This window comes from Malania oleifera, chromosome 4 (genome assembly GCF_029873635.1).
Source record: "Malania oleifera isolate guangnan ecotype guangnan chromosome 4, ASM2987363v1, whole genome shotgun sequence".
Lineage (NCBI taxonomy): Eukaryota > Viridiplantae > Streptophyta > Magnoliopsida > Santalales > Ximeniaceae > Malania > Malania oleifera.
This window is the reverse complement of record NC_080420.1, coordinates 43,439,637-43,463,438: the sequence shown is the minus strand read 5'-3', so window position 1 is coordinate 43,463,438 and position 23,802 is coordinate 43,439,637. Positions and strand designations below refer to the sequence as shown.

At 35.8% G+C, this 23,802-nt stretch overlaps 1 protein-coding gene across 1 annotated transcript; it reads left to right on the top strand.

Moving 5' to 3' along the window:
• Positions 1 to 20,455: 20,455 nt before the first annotated feature.
• LOC131153431 (E3 ubiquitin-protein ligase RHA2A) lies at positions 20,456 to 21,524 on the top strand. The gene has a single exon (XM_058105721.1). The coding sequence runs from the start codon at positions 20,705 to 20,707 to the stop codon at positions 21,200 to 21,202; it is 498 nt and encodes a 165-aa protein (XP_057961704.1). The 5' UTR covers positions 20,456 to 20,704; the 3' UTR covers positions 21,203 to 21,524.
• Positions 21,525 to 23,802: the final 2,278 nt, after the last annotated feature.

The window sequence follows — 23,802 nt, the reverse complement described above, 5'->3', positions numbered from 1 at the left end:
AAGGGAAGGCACCAATGGAGACCAATTAAAGTAAGGAGAGCTCTTTTGATGAGAATGATGACTAGGGTTGCAACAGTGAGAGGGAGCAGCTATTTAAATTTTATTTGATAAAAAGTGGATATTATTGTAATTATTTAAAACACTCACTATCTTTTGTTTATGTTTTATGCTTTTTTGATGCAGCACTGGAAATTTTAACTATGATTGATGGATATCTGGTTTATTTGATGCACTGCTTATTAGATATGCTGTTAAATTAGTTTAAATGAAAGCATCTGCATGCTTGATGCATAACGTGGCATACATGTTTTAATGTTGAATTTCTATACTTATTTCCAGCTGCTGCATGTTGGATGCAGTTTCATGGTGTAAATATGTTTTTTCTTTTAAATGCTTACAGCCTCTACATGCTTGACACAGACATTATTGTTCATATTGGTATTGTTTGATAGCTTCTCCATGCTTGATGCAAACGATTGTGAATTGCATGATGTAGAGATGAATAGGATAATGCATGATTGAGAACTGCATGTTGGATAGTTGAATAGGTTGTTGCATGTTGGTTGAGTTGACAACTTCTACATGCTGGATGCAGACACTTGTGAATTGTATGCTATAGAAATGAATAGGATGTTGCATGTTGATTCCTAAACGTTGAATTCTTGGCATAAGATGAAAAACATGCACACATACCAACACACAACAATACATAAGCTTCATTCTAGATCATGAACATCTTAAAAAGTCATATGTACTACCCTTCTAGTGTCCTAATTCTTTGACCTTTTTCCTAATAATATTGCAAATCATATACAAATTTTCAAGTTTTAGGAAAATATAGTTTATGAACACCCTAGGGTCTCATCCTATGTTCAAAGTTATACTGATTCTTGCTATGTATAAGCATTTCATCTAAGTCCATGTAAAAAGGGGGAGTTCATCAAATAGGGGCCGCTTCATTTCACACACACTCATTGAGTCATTTGAGTGATGTCATTTCCCTATTGAAACCCACCTACTCCTACTGCATAATCAGTCCTTTTGTTGGTGTCAAAAAGGGGAGAAGGCTTTGAGCAAAAAAGAGTAAGCAATGAAAATGAGTAAGAAAGCAATTTTTTTAACGAACGGCTTAAAGTTTATGTGTTTTAGGAGGAGAAGCCTTGAGCAAAAATCATAAGAAATGTTTTGAAGTATGGCTTCAAGTTTACTGTGACTATTTATTTAAATATTTTCTCTTAACTCATAGTAATGCTAAAGCACAACATGATTTTTTTTTTTACAACATTTGTGTATAATGTGACTTATTTTTATCTAAGTACCTTTTCAAAGTCACTCTCAATACTAAATTCATATTGAACTAAACTTAAAACCTTCAACTTAAAAATTCTGAAGTCTTCATTTGAATATGCTTGAAATACATTATCTATTCTATTTTATATTTTGCATATTGTGAGGGAGAGCCTTTTCAGGCTACCTCATTTTGCTCCTGTTTTTGTCATCATCAAAAAGGGAGAGATTGTTGACTTTTTTAGTCCCATCCTGTTTTGATAATGACAAACCACAACATCTCATTCGTGCTTTAAGTGTATGAATAGGATAGCCTTGAGAAAGCACAAATGATCGATGCAAAATGGAAGTCATGAAGCACTGATGATTGGCACATCACTTGGCACATTCCATGGGGTAATTGAATAGCAAAGCTTAAATACAGAGAATTTTTAATTATATTGCTTTTAGGCTTAAATTGTAAATGCATGACTTAATGATTTGATATGCAGCTCATAGCACACCTTAGATGGACTTTAGGAACTTAAGTTTCCATGAAAAACCTTTTTATTAAAAATGATAAATTATTGCAAAAGGTTTAAAATGATTTTGAACTTGAAAACAGCCAAAAAAAATCAAATTTATAAAGGGTTCGTCTGACCAGATGTAAAGCTCGGTCGACCAAAGTTCAATAGAACAAGATCCAGTTAACTAGATCATATGGCCAGTTAGACGAACATTGCTAAAATGGATTTCTCCTTTGGGTCAGTCAATTGAAACTCTAGGGTATCACCTAGAATGGCTAGAAAATGGTCATATTTTTTAATAAAAAATATTATTTAAACTCCCTATCAGTCATATAACGGCTATATTTGATATTTACCTATAAACAACAAGCTTAAAGAGTTTGAGAACAACTTTTGAACATCTTTGAATACTCTTGAATCTTTAAGCAAATAGTTTTACATACTTCTCTCAATTCAACTTCTCTCATTCTTGTGATTTCCAAAAGCTATTTTGAGAACATCATCCTAACTCTATTGAGCTTCAAATCTTATTCACTAAGAGTGTTTTAGGGTTTCTATTTCATTGCACTTATTAGCTCTTGAAGGAGCATTCATTGTACACAACTTTTCTCTTCTTCTTTTACTTTTGCAGCTTGGGTTTAAACCATGCCAAGCAAGGATTTTAGCATGGAGAGGTATCTCCACCTAGAAGGAGGGTTATGAGAGGCAGCTCTACCTTGTTGAAGGAGCCGATAGTGGAAATCCTCAAGTGGTTGTCTTGAGGCAAGGACGTAGGGGGGTATACCCAAACCTTGTAAAATTGTGGTGTTGTTTTCTTTATCCCTACACTCCTTTAATTTCAACACTCGTATGTTTATATGTTTGTAGTATTTTTGATTGCTCCATAAACTCAAAACTCTAAGTTAATTTAGATTGTTAAATAGGTTAAATATTTGACCCAATTTTTAAATATCCAATTCAACCCCTCCCACCTCTTGGGATATCACCAATTCTAACAAAGGAGACTCAAGGAGTGGTGATGGTGATATGATTTTTGTTTCATCGAGTTCAAAACGCCTCACAAATTCTTGGATCCTAGACTTGGGTTGTTCTTATCACATGACGCCCAACAAAGACTTGTTTACGACTTATAGATTTGTGAGTTCTAGTTATGTTCTGATGGGAAATGATGTGGCTTGCAAAGTTGTGAGAATGGGGGATATCAGAATCAAGATGTATGATGGTGTGGTAAGGACGTTATGTGATGTAACGCATGTACATGATCTATGAAATGGAAGAATGTAATTTCATTGGCCACTTTAGATTGTAATGGGTATAGTTACAAGTCTGAAAGTTGGATAATGAAGGTGTGTAAAGGCGTCTTAATGATGTTGAAAGGATAGTAGTTAGCAGGGAGTATCTATGCACTACTGGGTATCATAATTGCAGGTGGAGCTGCAGCTAAAAATTTTGAGGTAGGTAATACTGTTTAATATAAAAGAACCACACACAAAATGGAGGGTATTTTTAACTACATTTATTTGGATGTTTAGGGACTGGTGAGGTTAGCATCATGGCTTGGACATATGTACCTTGTGAGTTTATCACGAAAGGTATAGGGGTACTTCATGTGGCACAAGTTGGAGATGTTTGTCAGGTTTAACTTGTGGCTGACGTGGAAAACCAGACTGAAAGAAAGATCCTCAAGTCAAACATTGAAACTGAGTATGCTGGTGTTCAAGGAGTTTTTCAAGCAGCATATTAGGTTGTATGCAGGGCTTACAAGGAACTTCTTGATAAAGTCAGTAAGTTTGACGTGTTTCTAAATTAACCAATCAACAAGGGTATCAATAGATTGGAAAGTTGCAAGCAAGGTTTGGACAGGTTATGCGGTAGACTACTCTAGTTTAAGAGAGTTTGGAGGTCCATCCATGCATGTTTCTAGTGAGATGAGATCTAAGCTTGGTGCAATGTCTAGATGGTATAATTTTTTGGGTATCAAAAAGGGGGGTTCAAGCTGTGGGATCCAATGGCAAATAATGTGGCAATCAGTGAAGACATGGTTTTTTATGATAAAGTCATGGTGCAGCATACTCAAGTAGATGAAGAGAAACGGGTGCCAGAAAGTTGTAGTAGTAATGAGCATATGATGCAAGTGGAGTTGGAGACTCAGGGCGGAGATGACATTGGTCATAATGCAGGAAGTTCTAGTTTAGGAGACCTGTAATATTATAGTATAAACTGCAGCAAAAAGGAGATTGTGATGCAGGTAGTGTTACAGACTCAGAGCAAAGATGACATCGTTCATATTGCAAGGAGTTCTAACTCAGGAGACCAGCAGGATCACAATGGGCCCAGATGCACTATCACGCCATTACCCAAGTATGAATTTTTCTGATATCTTATGTATTTATTACTACCAGCAAGGTTCCTACTATTTTTCAAGATACGGTGCACAGTAAAGGAAAAAATAGATGGATGAGTGCTATGGTGGAGAAAATAGAGTTACTGCATAAGTATCATATATGGGTGTTGTTAGAACTTCCAAAGGGGAAGAGGGCAATAACATGCAAGTGGTTGACTATTCTGTTGTTTTTTTGTGAATGACATCTCATTTGCTGAGAAGACTTTGACTGAAGTTAATCAATCGGAAACTCTGTTGAGAAAAGAATTTGACATGAAAGTTTTGGGTACGGCCAAAAAGATTCTTGGGTTAAAAATTCGCAAGAATAAAGTTACAGGGAGATTGGAGTTATCTCAGAGTGGCTTTGTCAACATAACTGCAGGGAGATTGTGGTTATCTCAGGATGGTTTTGTGGAAAAGATATTTGAGAGATTTAGTATAATTAATGTAAAACCATTCACCGGTACATTATTGGCGAATCAATGTAAACTATCTACCACTCAGTATCCAATGACAGACAATGATATTCAGGACACGTCAAAGGTCTTTTTGGCAAGTGCATTGGTATTGAAAAAATGAAAAGAATAGAAAAGAAAAGAGAAGAAAAAAAGGAGCTTGGGTTGGGTCTACTGGGGTGGGACGGAAGCCATCGGAGTTTCTAATTTTTATAAGCCACAGAGCAAGCGTGGGCGGTTGACACGCGGATCTTACGGGACGGCGGGAGAGATATTGAATAATTAATCTCAGTTGCATTTAATAATTAAACTCTTCAGTTTTTTTTTAAAATTATGTAATTAATATTTATTCAGTTGCATTATTGTTTAATTAATTTAATACCCGAAGATCACGGCAAATCTCCATCAGATTGTCTTTGTCCTGCTTCGTTAATTGTCTAATCAGTCATCCACCACCGCCCGGTGCGGCCTTTGCTTGTCAGTGCTATTTCATTATCCAAGGCATAGGCTGAACACATTCTGCTCACAGTTAAAGAGCTAGGTGAAAATCTTCAAAAAAAAAAAAAAAAGCAACCAAATTAAATCGTCAAAGCTGAACCGAACTAAACCCGAAACCACTTAATTATGTTTTAATTCAATTTAGATTCAACCTATTCAAAACCTACAATTAACAAATAAAAAAAAGGTAGCCCCGTGCACAAAGCTTCCGCGTATACAAGGTCCGAAAAAAAGATGGACCATAATGAGTTTATAGTACGCAACTTTACCTTATAATTTTGCAAGACATTATTTTCACGCCTTAAATCTGTGACCTCCAAATCACATGGTGACAACCTTAAGATTGCGCCTAAGCTCCCCTACACTTAATACAACTGAATCATAAATTGGGAACACTTCAATTTTAGATGTACTATGATTTATTCATCTTGTATACAAAAAAAGGGTTAATTCTCTTTCCCTTAAGTATTGACAAATTTTGATTTTTTATTTTTAAAAAATACTTGTATATACTTTACATGAAACATAAATTTTAAGCTAATTTATTTTTTTAGTTAATGGTTAGATATTAGTCTGAAAATTGATTAATTTATTTTTTTGTTAACCGTTTTAAATGGTTTAGTAATCATGTAAGGAACGATCCAACTAACTAAATCAAGCTTAGCTAACATCTCTAATACAAAAATACAATAACATCTTAATCATCAAATGACCTTTAATTTCTTTGTCCAATACTTTTAATACTTTTTTTTTTTTTTTTATGATGTTCAAAACCAACTCTCTCTCTCTCTCTCTCTCTCTCTCTCTCTCTCTCATATATATATATATATATATATATGTATGATTAGGATATATACATTTTTTATAACAAATTTCTTGTGCATTAGAAGGCAAAAATATTCTAAAACTAATTAAATTCAATTGAAAGTAAATAAAATTATATTAAAAAACTTCATTTTAATTATCTACGTATAAAACTATTGTAAAGTGTCTGATATCATTCAAATTAATAATAATTTAACTTCTAATACATAAATACAGGAAAGTCAAAATTATAACCTCAAAGCACCTTTCAAAGAATAAACATCAAATTTACTTAAAAGTAGAAGAAACATACTAAATTATCATTAAATAAGTAAAAATTAGTAGTTTTAAATGTAAATTCTTGGATATGGATTAGAGGTAGAATTGCATACAAATAATGAAATATAGTAGAGGTTGTCAAAAGAGGAGAACTGAACAATTCTTAAGAGTTAAAGTCTCAAGTAGTGTGAAGATGTGTTGGGGTTATCCTACATCGGTTGTGGAAGGAGCTGGTAGTTAGTTATTAAGTGTAAAAGAAAGTCTCACCACATGAGCTAGTTTTTTAGGTTGAAAAAGGTCCTAGATTGCCCAATACTGGTATCAGAGTCATGGTTTAACATTCTCCCTGGGATGTCGGGTGGTGCCTGCCAATTTGGAGTCCGATGTGTGAGGGGGAAACTATTAAGGTTATCCCACATCAAGTTTTTACGAGGTTCGGCTTATACCTAGCCTACATCCTCGCCTTGGGCAAACCACCAAAGGATTCACTAAAACCAGTTCCTTTGCCAGGCGGATCAACACCATTTACACACTCCCTTAGTAGGTTAGAGCTTGCCTCTCCAAGTGATATCCCCTCACTCGGTCACTCCTTCAATTAGGCTAGAGCCCGCCTCTCTAAGCGATATCTCCATGCTTAGCCAACAATCCAAATACCTTGAATCGTCCAAGAACACTGCAAGATTACAAAAGAGTAGCTGCGTACAAGAACACTCTCAAAACAAAGTAGATTAGTACAAATTCAACACTATGTACTTCAACAATTTAAATACCAATATGAAACAGAATTGAAGATCAAGTATAGAGATCACCAAGGGTTCTTTTGTGATTGAGAAAACTCAATATGAGAACTGTAGGTTGATGTTACAGCAGCAATTCAAATGATTTCCCCAGCAAGAGTATGAGCAATAGAGAACTTTGAAAGATATTGAGAGATTGAATGCAAGTTTGCTGTGTATTTGCTTATGTGTTAGTTTCTTGGGATTAAAGTAGTATTTATAGGCTTTTTATGATTAGTTTCCTTGTTCCCTAAGTTACTTGGAGTGTCTACCAAGTTTTTATAACGTTCATATTTGAAAAACTAATTTTTAAAAATTTCCCGTTGAAGTTTAAAATTTTGAAATCTTATGGAGTCATTTGGCTGGACAGGAAACTGGGTAATGTTTTTCATAGGATCAGTCGACTGGACAGGCGGCTGAGACTCTTCTATCTATCAAAAAATAAATTCAATTAAATGTCAGTTGACTGACGCGACCATGTTCAAAAATGTCAGTCGGCTGGGCTTGTTAGTCGGCTAACTATCCTTAGTTCAAACTTGTCAGTTAGTTGGGCAGTTTATCCACTCTAGTATTTTGTCAGTCGGCTGGCCAATCTCAGTGTTTTCTGGTCAGTCTGCTGACTAGTTAATTTTCTGAAAATCATTCATTTTTCATTTTTAGTTTTCAAAATTAGCTTTGCTCATTTGCTTTGATCTTTCATAAAACATTTTTCAGGTTTTAAAAATAAGTCTCTAAGTCCATATTCAACCCTAAAAGAGTTTTAACAATATTTCAAAAAGATATTTAAAATATGAAACACTTACATAAAGACTTCTAAGACTTTGAACATTCTTGGTGCTTGAGTCTTCATGCTTCTTGTCTTTTCTTTAAGCTTTCTTTTGTTTTACTATCTTTTGCCTCTCTTGTTTTATTTCAAGTTTTTATATACTTTCAAGCTCTTTCTCATATACTTCAAGTTTTAAAATATCATCTTGAAATTCATGCTTTAAACTTCATATGATCAACCTTCTTTGAAGTATAAGTTTTTAGCACAGTCTCTTTCTTGAACCCTGAAATATCATTACTCAACAAATATGTTAAGTTTCACTTGTTTGTTAGCATCAAAATAGGATGTTAAACTTTGCAAGGTCAACAGTATTTTTATGTATATTATTATCAAATAATATGAAAAATAACAATTCATTCAAACATGATTTAATTTTAAAAAAATTAATTAATTATGCATAATATCAAAATTTTGTTTGTTCATTTTTGTTGGGTACTAAGCACAATATATAAAATAAATAAAACAAAATTAGAGTAGAAGTAAGATTTTATACAAAAATTCGCTTCCTTTAATGAGATTCAAGTTTTGTAGTTTAGGATTCATAATAAACCAATGCAGCATATCATCTATTGATTTGTCTCTTGTGACTATGTCCTTTGTTAGCTTTGGTGCAATCCCAAGAGGAGGGGTGAATTGGAATTTACAACTTTTTCACCTAGGTTAATTTATCCAACAACAATATATACACAACCTAGGGTCAGTCTATACAATTTCCAAATGCGTAGATAAGTATAATGTGGAAATTAAGTCATACACATCATTCACCCATAACATACATGTGCTGTAAGTATAAACTATAGAAATAGAGACAAACACACGATACGTTATCGGGGTTCAGCCAACTGTGCCTACGTCCCCGCCTCTAGCTCGCAAGTCAGAGGATTCCACTAATAGCTCACTTAAGGGTAGAGCGGCACCGTTTACAACCAGGTCAAATTAACACAGGGCTGACCTCAACCTTAACCAGGTCAATTAGCGAGGCTGACCTCAACCTACACGCCTTAACAGGATGACACACCTAACTTTCCTAACCGGGTCTAAGCCAATCCGGGACTATTCTAGGGCTAGTCTCCCTCTTTAGGCCCGTGCTTGAAAATATAATAGATTTGAAATACAATCAAATGGTACAGTGATTGTGCTTTCGTGTAAAGCAGATATGTACCCAGTTACGCACAGTATAATCAATACACTACCAAAAGATAGGATTTAATAAGCTCGATATAGTCTAAGTGTTTACTCTCAAATATTTATGCAAATATAACAATCAGTGCGTGAGAGTGTAAATGGTATGATCTTTGTGTCAAAATAATATTTCAATCACAATGCACAAACAAAGATCACAAGCACACTTCAAATATCTCAGCAAATAATATTTCTCAATATAAACCACAAGAAATATTCAAAGATGGTTTGCAAAAATATTTTTTTGATCTTTGTAATAAGAAGATATTCTCAATCAAAAAGTATAGTAACAAAGATCTTCAGCACGCAAGCAAATATCTCAAAATATTTTTCTCAAGATAAATCACAAGAGATATTTGAAAAACGATTTGTAAAATATTTTTCGCAACCAAAACTCAATATGAATTCTTGAGTATCGCAATGAAAATGCAAAACTCAGAAGCCCAAGGAAGTTTTCCTATGGAAGGCTTATTTATGAAAACCCCTAGGAGAATTTGTAGCTTACTGTCTATGAAATATAGATCACAAATAAAACAAACAAAAGAGAGTTTAAGCTAAGTGAGATAAGCACAAGAATACTCTTACAAAAAGGTATTTGCAATATAAATGAGTAAGAGTAGGAGTTTAAAGCTTAAATATGAAATATGGGCTTTTTGAGATTGAGAGGATTTTGGCTAAATATATTTGCTAATCTCTTTTCAATTATTCCAAATGAGGGGGTATATATAGACTACCCCTAAAATATAACTGTTAAGGACACATATGAGATTATTAGGAAAGTTTTATTATGTTTTAACCAAGTTAACCCTGTTTAAAAATATTAACCATGGTAAAAATTAAGGGTCAACCCGAGAGGTCCGGTCGACCAGAAATGTTTCGGTCGACTAGGACTCAAATGGTTCGGTCGACCAGGAGGTTTTTGAACTGAAGGCTCGGTTGACCAAAAGTGGGCGATTTCCCAAATTTCCGAGGTTCGGTCGACCAGACCATTTTGAACTACCTAGTTTGGTTGACCAGACCGCTAAAAAATTTCCCGATGACCTCCGGTCAACCAGGTAGTTGGAGTATAAAAGTGGTCGATCGATCGGGAGGTCAAAATGTTGACTCCCAGGTGGTTCGGTCGACCGAGGTCAAATGAACTGTCAAAAAGGGCTCGGTTGAGCAGGAGGTCAAAATATTGACTCCCAGGTGGTTCGATCGACCGGGGTCAAATGAACTGTAAGGGTTCGGTCGACCGGACCGTGTTCAACATGTTGACTCAGAACGGTTTCAGTCGATCAGCAGAAAATGACCTATGTGGGTCGGTCGATCGAAAGTACAAGACTTGTACATTTTTGTCTTTTTTCAAGCATGCAATCATTTAAGTCAAATATTCAAACATATGAATGCATGAGTGAGTGTCCAAATCTAAGACACTGAAAAAATCTGGTGTCGGTCGACCGAAGAGTGTTCCCTAAGGTCCATCTATGGTCTTGAACTTATTGATCCTACCATGCAAGTAAGACATTAATTATTAGAAACCATGTTCTCCTAATTACTATTACAGATCCAAATAAATGATTAAATTACAATACAACATAAATAGGGTCTTCAGGTCTTCACTTCATGTGTCGTGTGCGTGCACCATATGATACGTTCGATTGGTCTTGCACACAAACCCATCAAACCATTAAATACTAGAGTATTTGTCATAATCAAAACAGGGTATGACCCATAGGGTCAACATCCTTGATTCTCACCAAATGTTGAGCTAATAGAAGAGTCCAAGATTCAATCTAGTAACCCTTAGTTTCCTTGATAATGAAACTCCCTAACACTTAAATGATGTGAACAATTTTGATGAAATAAAAATGATATCAAATACGAATGTCAAAGGGTGTATTAATTTATATGCACACATGACCTTTTTTTTTTTTTTTTAAAGAAGGGCGGGACCTCCATTTATTTATTGATAAACCCTCACTTTTGGCGGAGGAATACCGTGGTTACAAGATATTTAAAAGGAGAAACAAAAGACAAACCTTTAAAGGCCTCCCAAATAACAACACCAACATCCAACCAAAATAAGATTACAAAACCAATCAAATCAAAACAAAACAAGGACCTACAAAACAAATATCACGCAACAAAACAAACAAAAGATAAATAACATAAAGCATAGACCAAAACCAATAGGATCTGCTAAACATACCTCATATAAGCCGTACCCATCTTCTTCAATTTATATAACCCATTGATAACTCTAGGAAGTTGACTACTATTTGTAAACAACCTATTCCTCCCCCTAGTACCTTGACGAGTCAAGGCATCTGCTTCTTTATTTCGTTCTCTATACCAATGCTTTATCAAAAAGTCTACTCCCTCCAAAAAAACAATCAGCTGCTCCCAAAAATCTCATAAATACCACAAGGAGCACCTACTTGTTCTTATCCAATTTACAACGATCTTCGAATCACATTCAATATTAATACTAATATGTCCCAAATGTTTGCAAATCTTTATTCCTTCTAACACAGCTCTCAATTCAGCTTCATTATTTGAACAAGAACCAAACTATTTTGAAAAACCAAACACAAAAGAACCTGTATGGTCTTTAAGGATGCCACCACCACCCGCCGGCCATGGGTTCCCCAAACTGCTTCCGTCCAAATTTAATTTCAACCTCCCTTACCCCAGTTTTAGCCATCTCACACATTGCATAGTTTTACTTCTTCTATTCACAGTTTGCACTTCTAGATTCCGCAATATCCAAAGATCATCATCCTTTAGCTGAGTCAATCCTGTCATGTTCCTACTCAAAACCCCCACCCAATACTTAATGGACAGCCACACATCTGAACTATTCTCCAATTTTCCCTCTATTTTAGCTACACATCTCCTTCTCCATAGTCTCCAAACTACTAAACAAGGAATCAAACCCATCAATGATCCCAATTGAGAAAATCTCGAAGCCCTATTAAACCACATTTGGACTCTTTCTTTCCAAGTTTGTTGTCTAAGGAAAGGAATACCAACCTCCACTGAAACCTTCCTCCAAACCTCAGCAGCAAAGTCTCCCCTATTTAACACATGCTCCATATCTTCTAGCTGTCTCATCTCACAATAATTACACGCCGAAGCCAACAAAACCCCCACCCTTCTCACCTTTTCATCAACGTTTAAACACTTAAAAAGCAACTTTCCACATGTAGATAACAATTTTCTTCGGTAACTATTTATTCCAAACCCATTTTGCCCACTCAAACTTTGGAGCTCTAAATCTGATAACATCCCATGTTGACTTTGTATTAAAACAATCATCCTTTTCCGGGAGCCAAAGTAGTATGTCTGAAGAATTTCTAAGATTTCCCACCTTTTCCATCACTTCTTCCACTTTATTAAACCCTAGAATTCTCTGCAAATTTTCCATATCCCACGCATGATTGATAACCAAATCCTTTAATTTGATAAGAGAATGTGCACCATCTGGACACTCTGCAACCAAAGGTCCCGAATCTAGAAACTTATCATACCACAAATTTAGATCTCCTTCTCTAACCTTCCACTTAGATTTACTTAAAAGTTTAGGCATACCCTGCAGAACTTTCCTCCAAAAGTAAGAATTCGATCCATGAGGTCTGCAAAAAGCAATATGTCCTCCCTTCACATATTTAGCTCTAAAAAATCTAGCCCATAAAGAATTTTGAGTTAATAAATGCCAACCAAATTTCATGAATAAAGACCGTTGCATTTCCGAAATGTCCCTAACTCCTATGCCCCCTTCCTCTACAGGAACACACAATTTCTTCCAAGTCCTCCATTTCCTTTTTTCTTTTCCATTCTTAAAACCCTAGAAAAAAGAAGCAAACATACCTTGTATCTTTTTTAACACCATTTTTGGGACATTTAGAACAACTAACAAATGCAATGACATACTCGAAAACACATGTCTCAACAAAACAAGACGACCTCCTTGAGACAACAGTCTACTTTTTCAGCCCTCAACTCTCTTACTTATTTTTTGAATTAAAGGATCAAAATGACAGCCTTTCAATTTACCATCCACTATCGACATACCCAAATACGTAAAAGGAAATTTACCCTCACTAAAACCAGTTTCTTAAAGAATTTCTCCTTTCCTCAAAACACCCAACTTCTTTAAGAAAAAAATGGCTGATTTATCTTTATTCACCCTTTGGCTAGTCCAACTTTCATACTTCTTAATCACCTCCATTATCTGTCTAATAGATTTTTTTCCAACATTAGCAAATATAACAACATCATCTGTGTACATTAAATGTGATATAATAGGTGCACCACACGAATGTGCAAACGGTAAAATCCTCTTCTCAGAAATCCTTTTTTGAACTAACTTAGAAAAAACTTCTTCCATGATGATGAAAATATATGGTGACAACGGATCCCCTTGCCTCAAGTCCCTTTTTGACTTGAAGAAACCTCTATACGTGCCATGCATCATAACAGAAAACCAAGGAGTAGAAATACAATTCTGAATCAACTTACAAAACCAGTCTGGAAAACCAAGAGCATGAAAAATCTGATCTACCGCCTGCCACTCCACTCAATCATACGCTTTGCTCATATCAAGCTTTAGCATTATATTACCTCCTCTCACCCGCCTATGTAATAATTTTGTTATCTCTTAAGCAAGCATTATATTTTCAAAAATACTCCTCCCTTTCACAAAAGCACCTTGTTCTAAAGATATTACATCACCCATCACCAATGGAAGCTTACCAACAAAGATTTTGGAGAAAATTTTATAGATTACATTACAAAAGCTTATCGGGCGAAATTTATCAAACGATTAATGATCCTTTACTTTAGGAATAAGCACTATGTAAGAGGAAAAAAAATACCAAGGCAACATATTAACCTGTGAAGAATTCTCTTACCGCATCTATCACATCATTTTAAATAATCCTCCAACAGGTAATATAGAAAGAAGACCCAAACCCGTTCGGTCCCGGGCTACTATTCACAAAAATAGAAGAAATAGCTTCATAAACCTCCTCCTCAGTCGGTTTTTCCCTCAACCGACCTATAGCCTCCTCAAAAACCACCGGATGGATAAGACCGTCTAGATTTGACCTTTGCACAGAACTATTTTGCCTTAAGAATTGCTCAAAATAATTTACAGCTTCATCATGGATCATCTGCATATTTTCCAACATCGAACCATCAGGGAGCACCATTGAATTTACACAAGAGTTACGCCTTTTTTGCGTAATCACAACATGAAAAAACTTTGAATTCTGATCACCATCAATCAACCATTTCAATTTTGTTTGCTGAGCCAACCTAGCCTCTTCCCTTTTATACCAAACCTCCAATTTAGCCTTAGAAACAAGGAACTCTTCTTCAACTGACTCCAAGTACTCTGTCTGTAGTAAATTCTCATATTTTTCCACCTTTTCCTCTAACTCTTGAATAAAACCACCAACACGCCCAAAAAGTTTGTTTATTCCACACCCTAAGTCTTTGTTTTAACATTTTCAATTTACTCGCCAATTTACACAATCCTGAATCTGCCACAATGTGTTCTTTCCAAGGTGATTCAACCATTTCCAAAAAATTCCCATGCAACGTCCACATGTTTTGAAACCTAAAAGGCGTTGGCTCATACCTATCCATATTCGCACATAGTTGTAAAATGATAGGAGAATGATCTGAAGTATTTCTTTTCAACAAAGATGTCTTAGTTTCACCATATTTTATAAAAAAAAAACATTATTAATCAGCACTCCGTCCAGTTTCGCCCAACTTCTCATCAAACCTTGTTGGCCGTTACACCATGAAAATTGACTTCCTTCGAATTTGAGGTCCAATAAACCAAATTGCAAATACACCGCTCACCTTCTTATCTTTTCTATATCTTGAAAAGGTTCCGAAACTGCCAAAATCGAAACTTTATTATCTTTCACAATTTGTTTTAATCTTCTCTTTGGCGTGCCCAACCCTCTTAAATTCTAAAATATAAATTTTTCTATCATAAGTTCAACTTTTGAGCCACAACCTTAGCCCTCTTAGACTTTCTCACTTGACCATCATCTTTATATCTTCCTTTTGACTCACCCATTGTCACATTACCTGAATCAGAATGATATTCTTTTTGAGTATCAATGCAAACCTCCATATCACCCTCAGACAACACATCATAATTCTCCCTACACCTTACACCCTCCACATCCCTCTCTCTCTCATCCACCTGCTCCACCAAAATCACCTCCCCATCCTTGTCCTTTTCAACTTTTTCCCTCTCTCCTTCATCAACAACTCCGATTTCCTAGGTAGACCTAGAGCAACCTCCCAGTTCTACCTACACCCCTACCACCTCTGACTTCTAGTCTTGACAAAGATTGACGTTCTCTCCACTCTTTTTCTCTACCAAATTAACTTCATCCACTTTTTGAGTGCCCACATTAATAACCTCATTTACAATTTCTTTATTTTTCTCAATCTCCTTTGACAACCCACTCACGTTTCCATCCTTCTTCTCCTCCACCCTTTGAACCTAAATCTTCAAAACAGGACCTTCCTCTTCAACTATCATATTCTCTTTTCTACCCACTTCTTTCCAAACCCTCTCATACCTACCTTTCTTTTATCCTTAGACTTAACTCCAAATCGGCATACTACTTCAGTGTGACCTTGTCTACAACATTTATTACAATAGAAACCTCTTTTCTCATATATTACCCTTTGCCAATTCTACTTTTGTCCTACCACCAACGGAAAACCCTCCACATGATCTTTCTGCAAGTCCACTTCAACACATAATCTCGCACCAGTGGCTCGCGTTCTATATAATGTGGCATTATCTGTTCCCAGGAATCTACCAAACTTAGTGGCCAAACTTTCCAAACAGTCCATTCTATATAAATGTAAAGACAAACCTGGTAGGAAAATCCACTAAGGTGCGATCGATGGCTCCTTGTTTACGTCAAAATTCACAAACCAGTTAAAAAGCCAAAATTGGCACCCTGCCGCCCATCTTCCTTCTCGTGCCCATGCATGAATATAATCCTTTTCGTTTACTAAATTCAACAGAACAAGGTAGTTGTCCATAAAACTTATCATTGGGACTTCAGAGAGACCCCAGGATTGGATAATATGCCAGCCTCCAAAGGACATCAATAGACGACCTTACAGAAAGAAATTTAAGAACCAACGCAAACTTCAGATCCTCAGTAGCCTTTTCCATCTTCACATCCGAGAAAGTAAAACCTAATTCTCCATTAATTAGTTCTGGTTTCCTCAACAAGATTTTGAATTTTGAAGATGGAATTGGCCTCTTTAGGGCTTCCGCAAACGATTTCCCCCTAGCGAAACCTTCCCCCTTTTCGACCTTATTATCCCTTGAACCACTCCCCTCAACTCGTAAACTAGTGTCGACACCTCCCCTCAACCCTCCGGTAACAGCTACCGTAGGTGGCACGGTCATGTCTAATAGTTATTCCACATTGAATACCAAAAAAAACAAAATAACAAAAAAAAGAATAATAAAAAAACCAAACCTGCGATAGACCTACATCTTTCGTCACCGTATGTCGCTGACACAGGTTCGCCATCACCACTTCGCCGTTGTCGTCGTCTCAGATTACCTCAGCCCAGAAGCCTCTGCTGCTCTCCGACGAGAACTGCTGCCACTGCAACCTGCGGAGGAGATGGCAACACTGCTGAGGCGGTTAAGCAACGGAGATGGCGGTGCTGGCGAGCAACTCCAATCCCAACTCCACCACTGGCCGCCAACAACACCGAAGATGACTCCCCATGCCGTCAAAGGTGATGGAGCCTCACCAAAGTCCAAAGGTAAAGCTCTAAACGCCGTCGTTGTGGGTTGCGACGGCGACAAGAGATTCACAGCAACCTCACAGGCAGAAAGAGAGTCAGAGAGGACCCCCAAACACCGTCTGGGCGACAGATCCAACGCGTGCAGCCAGAGAAGACGAAACTCTCTGTCGTCGTTCGCAACGTTGGCTAGAAACAGCACCTCACAGCTCGTCGTCTTCCTCATCGCGAAACTCTCCAACTCTGTCGTTCACAACGTCGGCTAGAGAACAGCACCTCACGGCGACAGTGATGCCGAAGAAGGACACCCAAAGCCAAAGTCGTCGTCATGGAACAGTGCTCTAGGTTGTCGTCGTCTTCCTCATCGCGACGGCGGCTAGGGTTTCACCAGAGTTAATATATTTTACTCTAAAACTTAATTCTCCCTCAAAAGTCTTTACATTTTCTTGATCTTTGACTAACTCCAGCAAAATAAGTTTACTTAATATTTTCTGTATGCACACATGACCTTATTAATTAAATCAATGTGCTTAATAAGTATAGGTGCATTTAAAATAAATAAATACATGCCTGAGTTCTAAGTACATTCAAGAACTTAGTATTTAAAATTTATGAATCTACGAAATTCATGCATCCAAAGTGAAACTATAATTAAAATGCACCTACAACTTTCCACTCATTTTAGTATTGGTGTTCATATAGACTACCAATCGAGGAGGAAAAGTTAGTGGTGGTTTTAGATTTCAACTATGATTTCTTAAGAAAAATAAAATATTACTACTCCACTACTCTCACCTTCCAAAAGTGTTTACATAATTTTCAATTTAGCATATTTGAAAACAACATCAATTCTCATTAAGAGGCCCCACTCATGCTTAAGAGTGATCATTCATAGAAGAGACATTTTTTTTTTCATTCAGAGTTTCCAAGTTTATCATCCTAATGTTATAAACTAAAGGCACATGGAATTTAGAAATTGATAAAATATAGCGATTAAGCATTGTATGTCAAAGTTTCATCCTAATGCAAGTGAAGCATTGTCCATTTTAGTTTATTTTAGGAATTTTTCCCATAAAGAACATATTATAAAATTAAAGCCTAAGCCATCTTTATATAGCCAAGATCTTCCAATGCCTCAAATGTATAAAACCTTGTTTCTCTCTCCAACATCCTTTCTTTCACTTCATTTGAAGAAGGGGAAGATGGGGACTTTGAGCTCGTGTAATCAAGTTGGTCTGTCATGGAGACATATGAAGAAAATGAGGATAGCGATGTGAAAGAAGAGGAGAATAAGAATGGTACAAACTATATATGCTCTTTAGGCAAGATAAGCATTTAGTTAAGTTTGTGTAGATATAGGATAGTGTCGTCTTCATATTCACTTCCTCTTCTCTATTAGTAGGATGACCTTGAACAGAAATAGCGAAAATCCCCAACTCGAAAGCATTAATCTTAAGCTAATGAAAATTTTTTTAATGTGCAAATTTATGTAACCAAGTGCTCAAAAATATCAATATTTGAACAATAAAAGATATGTTGCAATACTTCACCTTTTCTTCATTTCTTTATTTATTCTTTGCTTTATATCTTACTTGCTTGATCAAATAGCTACCCAATATGATGTAACAATAAGTGTCAACGAATTTTCTACTCAACAAGCAAGGAAACTCTTCCCCATTCATGTACATGATTAGCTTGTATAAGATCCTACTTAGGACTTGACTCGCTTGAAATGGTCCCTCTCAATTTGATGATGTTTCTCAAGTGCACTATATTTTAATGCTATAGGTCGGTACTGCACACCAATTTTTCTACTTTGAAATTTTGAGATGTACTCTTCTATAGCATGCTTGTTTAAAGTTTTTTTGTTTTTTAAATCTTTTGGTTTGCAATTTGTGCTTAAACTAGTCGTCTATCTAATAATCTTAGTATCTCACAATATGTCTAGGCAAAAAAGTTTAAATTTCTTCAAAAAAATTTTCTACATTTTTCCTTGTCTTTTCTGTCTCAGTGATCAAGAAAATGATGAATCAAACTTGCCCAAGAAACGAAAGGTCAAAATAGACAATAGCTTGGTGAATCAAGCCTACTCTTAATATAAGAGACCTAAGAAAAATAGCCTTGCAACAAGGAAAAGTAGAGAAAATTGGTGCACTTGACTTACTATCCCAAGGTGTGAAAAAAACCTTTGAAGGGCTTCGCATTTGAGAAAATGGTAGCCACCCAGTGCCCTAATCCACCCGAGAAAATATAAGCATGGAAATAAATCTCTTGAATGATAGACTACCTTAAAAGTTATTTAGTTCCTAAACAAGTCCAAAAGCATAGAAGGATCTTTTTCTATGACAATTCCAAACCGAGCTGAAGGAGAATTTAAACGTTAAAATACCTATAAGGACCAAGATAGAAGGTTTAGATGGGAAAAAAGATGCATCACAATCCATGATGAAAATAGAAAAAGGAGATAATTTTATTTTTAAAGTGAGAATCGTGTTTGATGAGCTCCAAGGCTCATCATAAAGTAAGAAAAAGTGACCTAAAAAGTCAACATGGTTATGAAAGAAAGATTACAACTCCAATCTAGTTTGTATATTGAAGCCTTATGTAACCAAGAAAAAAAGAAGAAGAAGTTGTTTTCACTCCTCTAGATGTCCAACTTGAAGACTGCTATTAAAAAAGGCACTTGATCCTAACATCTTATTGAAGAGCTATATGAAGGTGAAGGCTATATAAATTTTAAAATTAGAATGAACATTTAAGTTGGCTCAACAAAACTACACTCATGACTTAGTACAATCTCTGATACTTTAAAAAAACAAGTAAAGGAAGAAAGAAGAAAAATCAACTTCCTCTCAAGGCAAAAGTTTACTTTGATCTCGAAGGTAAGAGGCTCATGCTATCCATGCTAGGATTTTCTTAAACATCCAATTCCCTAGTGGGGATCAAGTTTGTTCTATTTCTAAACTCTAGGCTCATTACAACATCATGTGATCTTCAGCTTCAAAGACCCTTGGTGGTCTAGCAGAAGGTTACTTGCTTATGCAGTTGTAAGTGACCTTTAATGAACCAGGGATAAAAAGATTGAGGGGTTGCTTTTGAGGATAAAAAAGGAACGACCAAAAGGTCTTAAAATGACAATAAGAATAATAAAGGCATCAACGAAGTGTCGAGCATCAAAATATTTATTATGCACTCAATTACAATTCTCGAACTCGTAATGTGAACCTGGAGACTCATTATATATAAGTGATACACGAGAAAATAAAGTACACACTAATAAAAAAATAGATAAACACGAAGTGTATAATTAAAACATTTGAGCCATATTTACCCCATATTTTGTAGTCCCTCTTTCCCAAGTTAAAAACAAGTCCTTGCCAGTTGCCCCCTTCATTCCATAAACAAACCCTATCTGTCCCCCTTCATATACATTTTGTAATCTCTGCCCCTTATATTTTTCTTGAATATTTTATTTACATGTATAATTCAAATTGCAACTAGCACATACTATATTTAGAATAAGTACAACACATGTTATGTATAAGCTAGCAAAAATATTCCTACGTATAAAATAGCCCTTTAAAAAAAAAACAATTCATGAATGACGGCAATGTGCAGCGCCCCTTAGCATAAAACCAAATAATATAAAATAGCAACCCCCCACATGGGTCCTCTCCTATCTCCGCAACACATTGCCATTGATTTTAAAAGCCCACTCACTGAGTCCATTCCCAAGGCTCGCATCGAGTCCGACCTGTTCCTACAACGAGACACGCGCGAAAGCCACCCCACTCTCTCCTTTCCCTTTCACCCTCTCGCTCCCCTCTCTCTTTGTCTCGCCTCTTCATCTCCTTCCTCGTCTCCCTTCTTATAATCACCTCTCTTAAACCAATTCGACCCAGCAAAGGACACCAAACATGGGACTGCATACTCAATTGACCGACGTACCTACCGATTCGATCCTTCTGCTGATGGTGGCGCTCCTCGGCATGGGCATGCGTTATCTCCGATCCCTGCTCTCGGACCTCCTCGAGACGGTGGGCCTCTCCCGATTCGTCGCCGACGAGGTCGACGAGGGTCTGTTCGGCCCCGTCGGCTCGGGGCTGACCAGCCTCATCGTGCTAGCGGAGCAGCTCAATTTCAACCGCGTCGTCTCCTTCCGCTACGGCGGCGACGGCGATCCCGGCGGCGTCGGCGGCGACTGCGTGGTGTGCATGTGCGCCCTGAGGGACGGCGAGCAGGTGCGCCGGCTGGCCTGCCGCCACGTCTTCCACAAAGAGTGCTTCGACGGCTGGCTGGATCACCTCAATTTCAACTGCCCCCTGTGCCGCTCGCCGATTGTGTCGGAGGAGCGCGTCGCCGCCGCCGAGCGGCGCGTGACTGGCGACATCCGCCGGTGGTTTCCGTTGCGGTGAGTGGCGCGTGGGTTGCCCGGGATGGTTTTGATTCGGTGATCGAGGGTGATCGTTGTGCTGGGGATCGATCAATCGACCGTATGACGATGGTGATGATTGAATGCGATGTGATACTGCGATGGGCGTAGGCTTCTTTCTTTTTCTCTTTTTCGTTTTTTTTTTTCTTTCCTACAGTTTTTCATGTGAAAAGTTTTGGTGGTTGAAATATTTGCTCTCACTCTTTAATTATGTGTTTCTTTTTGGAAGAACTCTTTATGGGGTTCTTTTTACTGCTGTAAATTTCAACTGTTTTTGAGTTTAATAAAGAACTTGAGCTTTTATATGTGAGACGCTCGATGAATCCACCACTTTATTCTTTTTAATTTAAATTCAAAAATTTTAACATAAACCCGTTGAGTCGCATAATTTTTAAAAAATTAATTAACCATTCAAATTCTTGGACTCAGTCATTTAGTGGTAAAAAAAAATGCTTCTCATGTTTCCTTTTCAAATTTTTATTTTTAATTTTCCAACAATGAAGTTAAAAATAGTAAAAATGTGCTTTTAATTTCCTACAAATTCGAAAAATTAGAGAGGGAGATTCTAATTACGATTTTTTAAAAAGTGAAAATAAAAATAAAAATTATTTTTTCCCCAAGTGAAGATTACCTTTAATTTTGGATGTTGGTTCCAATTTGAAATAGATAAATAAATATTACTTTTAAAATTATTTAAAACTTAAAGTTTTAGTTTTTTATTTAAAATATGTGATTAAATAACCTAACATAAAAATTCTTCATTGTAATGTAACATTTGAGGGCATGATTTAATTTTAAAAAATTTAGTACAATTTTATATTGTATTTTTTAAAAAATTTAAATCTACACACACACACACACACACACACATATATATATATATATATATATATATATATATATATATATAAATCTTCAAATTTTCTCCAACATCTAAATAAAAAAAAAAAAAAAATTATCCCCTGCTCTTCTGATACGCTAATCAGTCAATTATTTGATTTTGATTTCAAATCATTCAGGGTTAATGATGATATTAATGATTGAATGATTGATTAACAAGTTGATGCATGAAGTTGGTCTAATGGACTCATTGATTAAGTGAAATTATTATTACTAAATAAAGGTGTTTTGAAAGGCTAGAATGAATTGAAGTTGAAGTAGATGATCATGTGGACATCACTTATTATTTATGTGCATTAATTTTTATTTGGTAAGAATATGATTAGAACTTGAAAAGAAAATCTACGACTCCTAAGACCATTTGATCTGTTTATCCAATCACTGGCTTCTTTTTGTGCATCACATAACACGCCTCTTTTTCAAGGGGATAACGTTGATTGCACGTTATGGTACCCAAAGACTCATTTAACCAATGGTCAAATTTATACTCCTTGCACGCACACGCCTGTTCCCAGCATGTATCTTTTTCAAAACTCCATAAGAGACTTGCTTTCTTCACATTTGGATAAAATATACTAATGCACCTAAAGGTTTTTCTTTTTAAATAATGTTTTATTTGAAATCATAAATTTTATGTTTTGAATTTAGATTTGTGCAAGTTTGCACGAAAATTTATTATAATTTTGTATAGTATTTAATTCAACATTAAGTTTCCAAATATATAATAAGTCCTTACTACTATACTAAGTGATATTGAAAATTCAAGCATCCAAGTTGAAAATTTTCTTTTCAAGTTATGGAGCTACCTTTTCTTTGTCAAGGAAAAAATATATCTTTTGTCTTGAAAAATAATGAAAATCAAAGAAGTTACGAACATAATTTTGCATAGGAAGTTCTCTAGGTTTAAAAGACATTACAATTGTAACACCCCAACCCCAAGGGGTCTGGGATATTAACTTTTTACTATTGATTTACAGCGGAAGCAAATAAACTTAATTTTTGTTAAACTAGAGCGCTAATTATCCATATTACAATCATTTATTTCAAAACAAGAAAATTACACAAACATAAATATCTGAAATCATACTAATATTTCTAATCAATCTTTATTTTTCTAATCCCCACCCGCATGCTTGCTAAGCCTGATTTCCGACATGCCCTTCAGAGTTATCTGAAATAAAAATATGATTGAAGTGAGACGACGCTGAGTAAGTAAATAAGATTATTATTAATGTGTGGCCAAAATGAGTTTTTTTTTTTTTTAAAAAAAAAATTCGTAAAACAATATTTAATACTATAGCTTCAAAATTTCTTTTAGAATAAATATAAATTTAAAAATTTCTGTATAAAACTTTTGTCATTAATTATAACAGTAAAATTTTATAATTATATACTATAACTGTTAAATTTAACTTTTAACTTTAAAACTGTAAAAATATTTAATGATAAACATACATATACTTTTCCTTATACGTTTTCCTTAGATCGTCATTTAAGCACCGGAATGATCTTTTTCACGTAAACTTACACTTTTCCTTCAAATCATCAGTAACGTTGTACACGTAATTAAATATGTATAAACATATATTATAAAAACCACCCTTAGGTCTGTTTGCCGTAAGTCATGTTTACCCCCATGACTGCGTTGTGCGGTCCGAAAACTGGATTTAGCTGGCTGACCGA

What these genes read in the sequence shown, in the direction of transcription:
- LOC131153431 (XM_058105721.1), top strand. Translation starts at nt 20,705, where the DNA reads ATGGGACTGCATACTCAATTGACCGACGTACCTACCGATTCGATCCTT.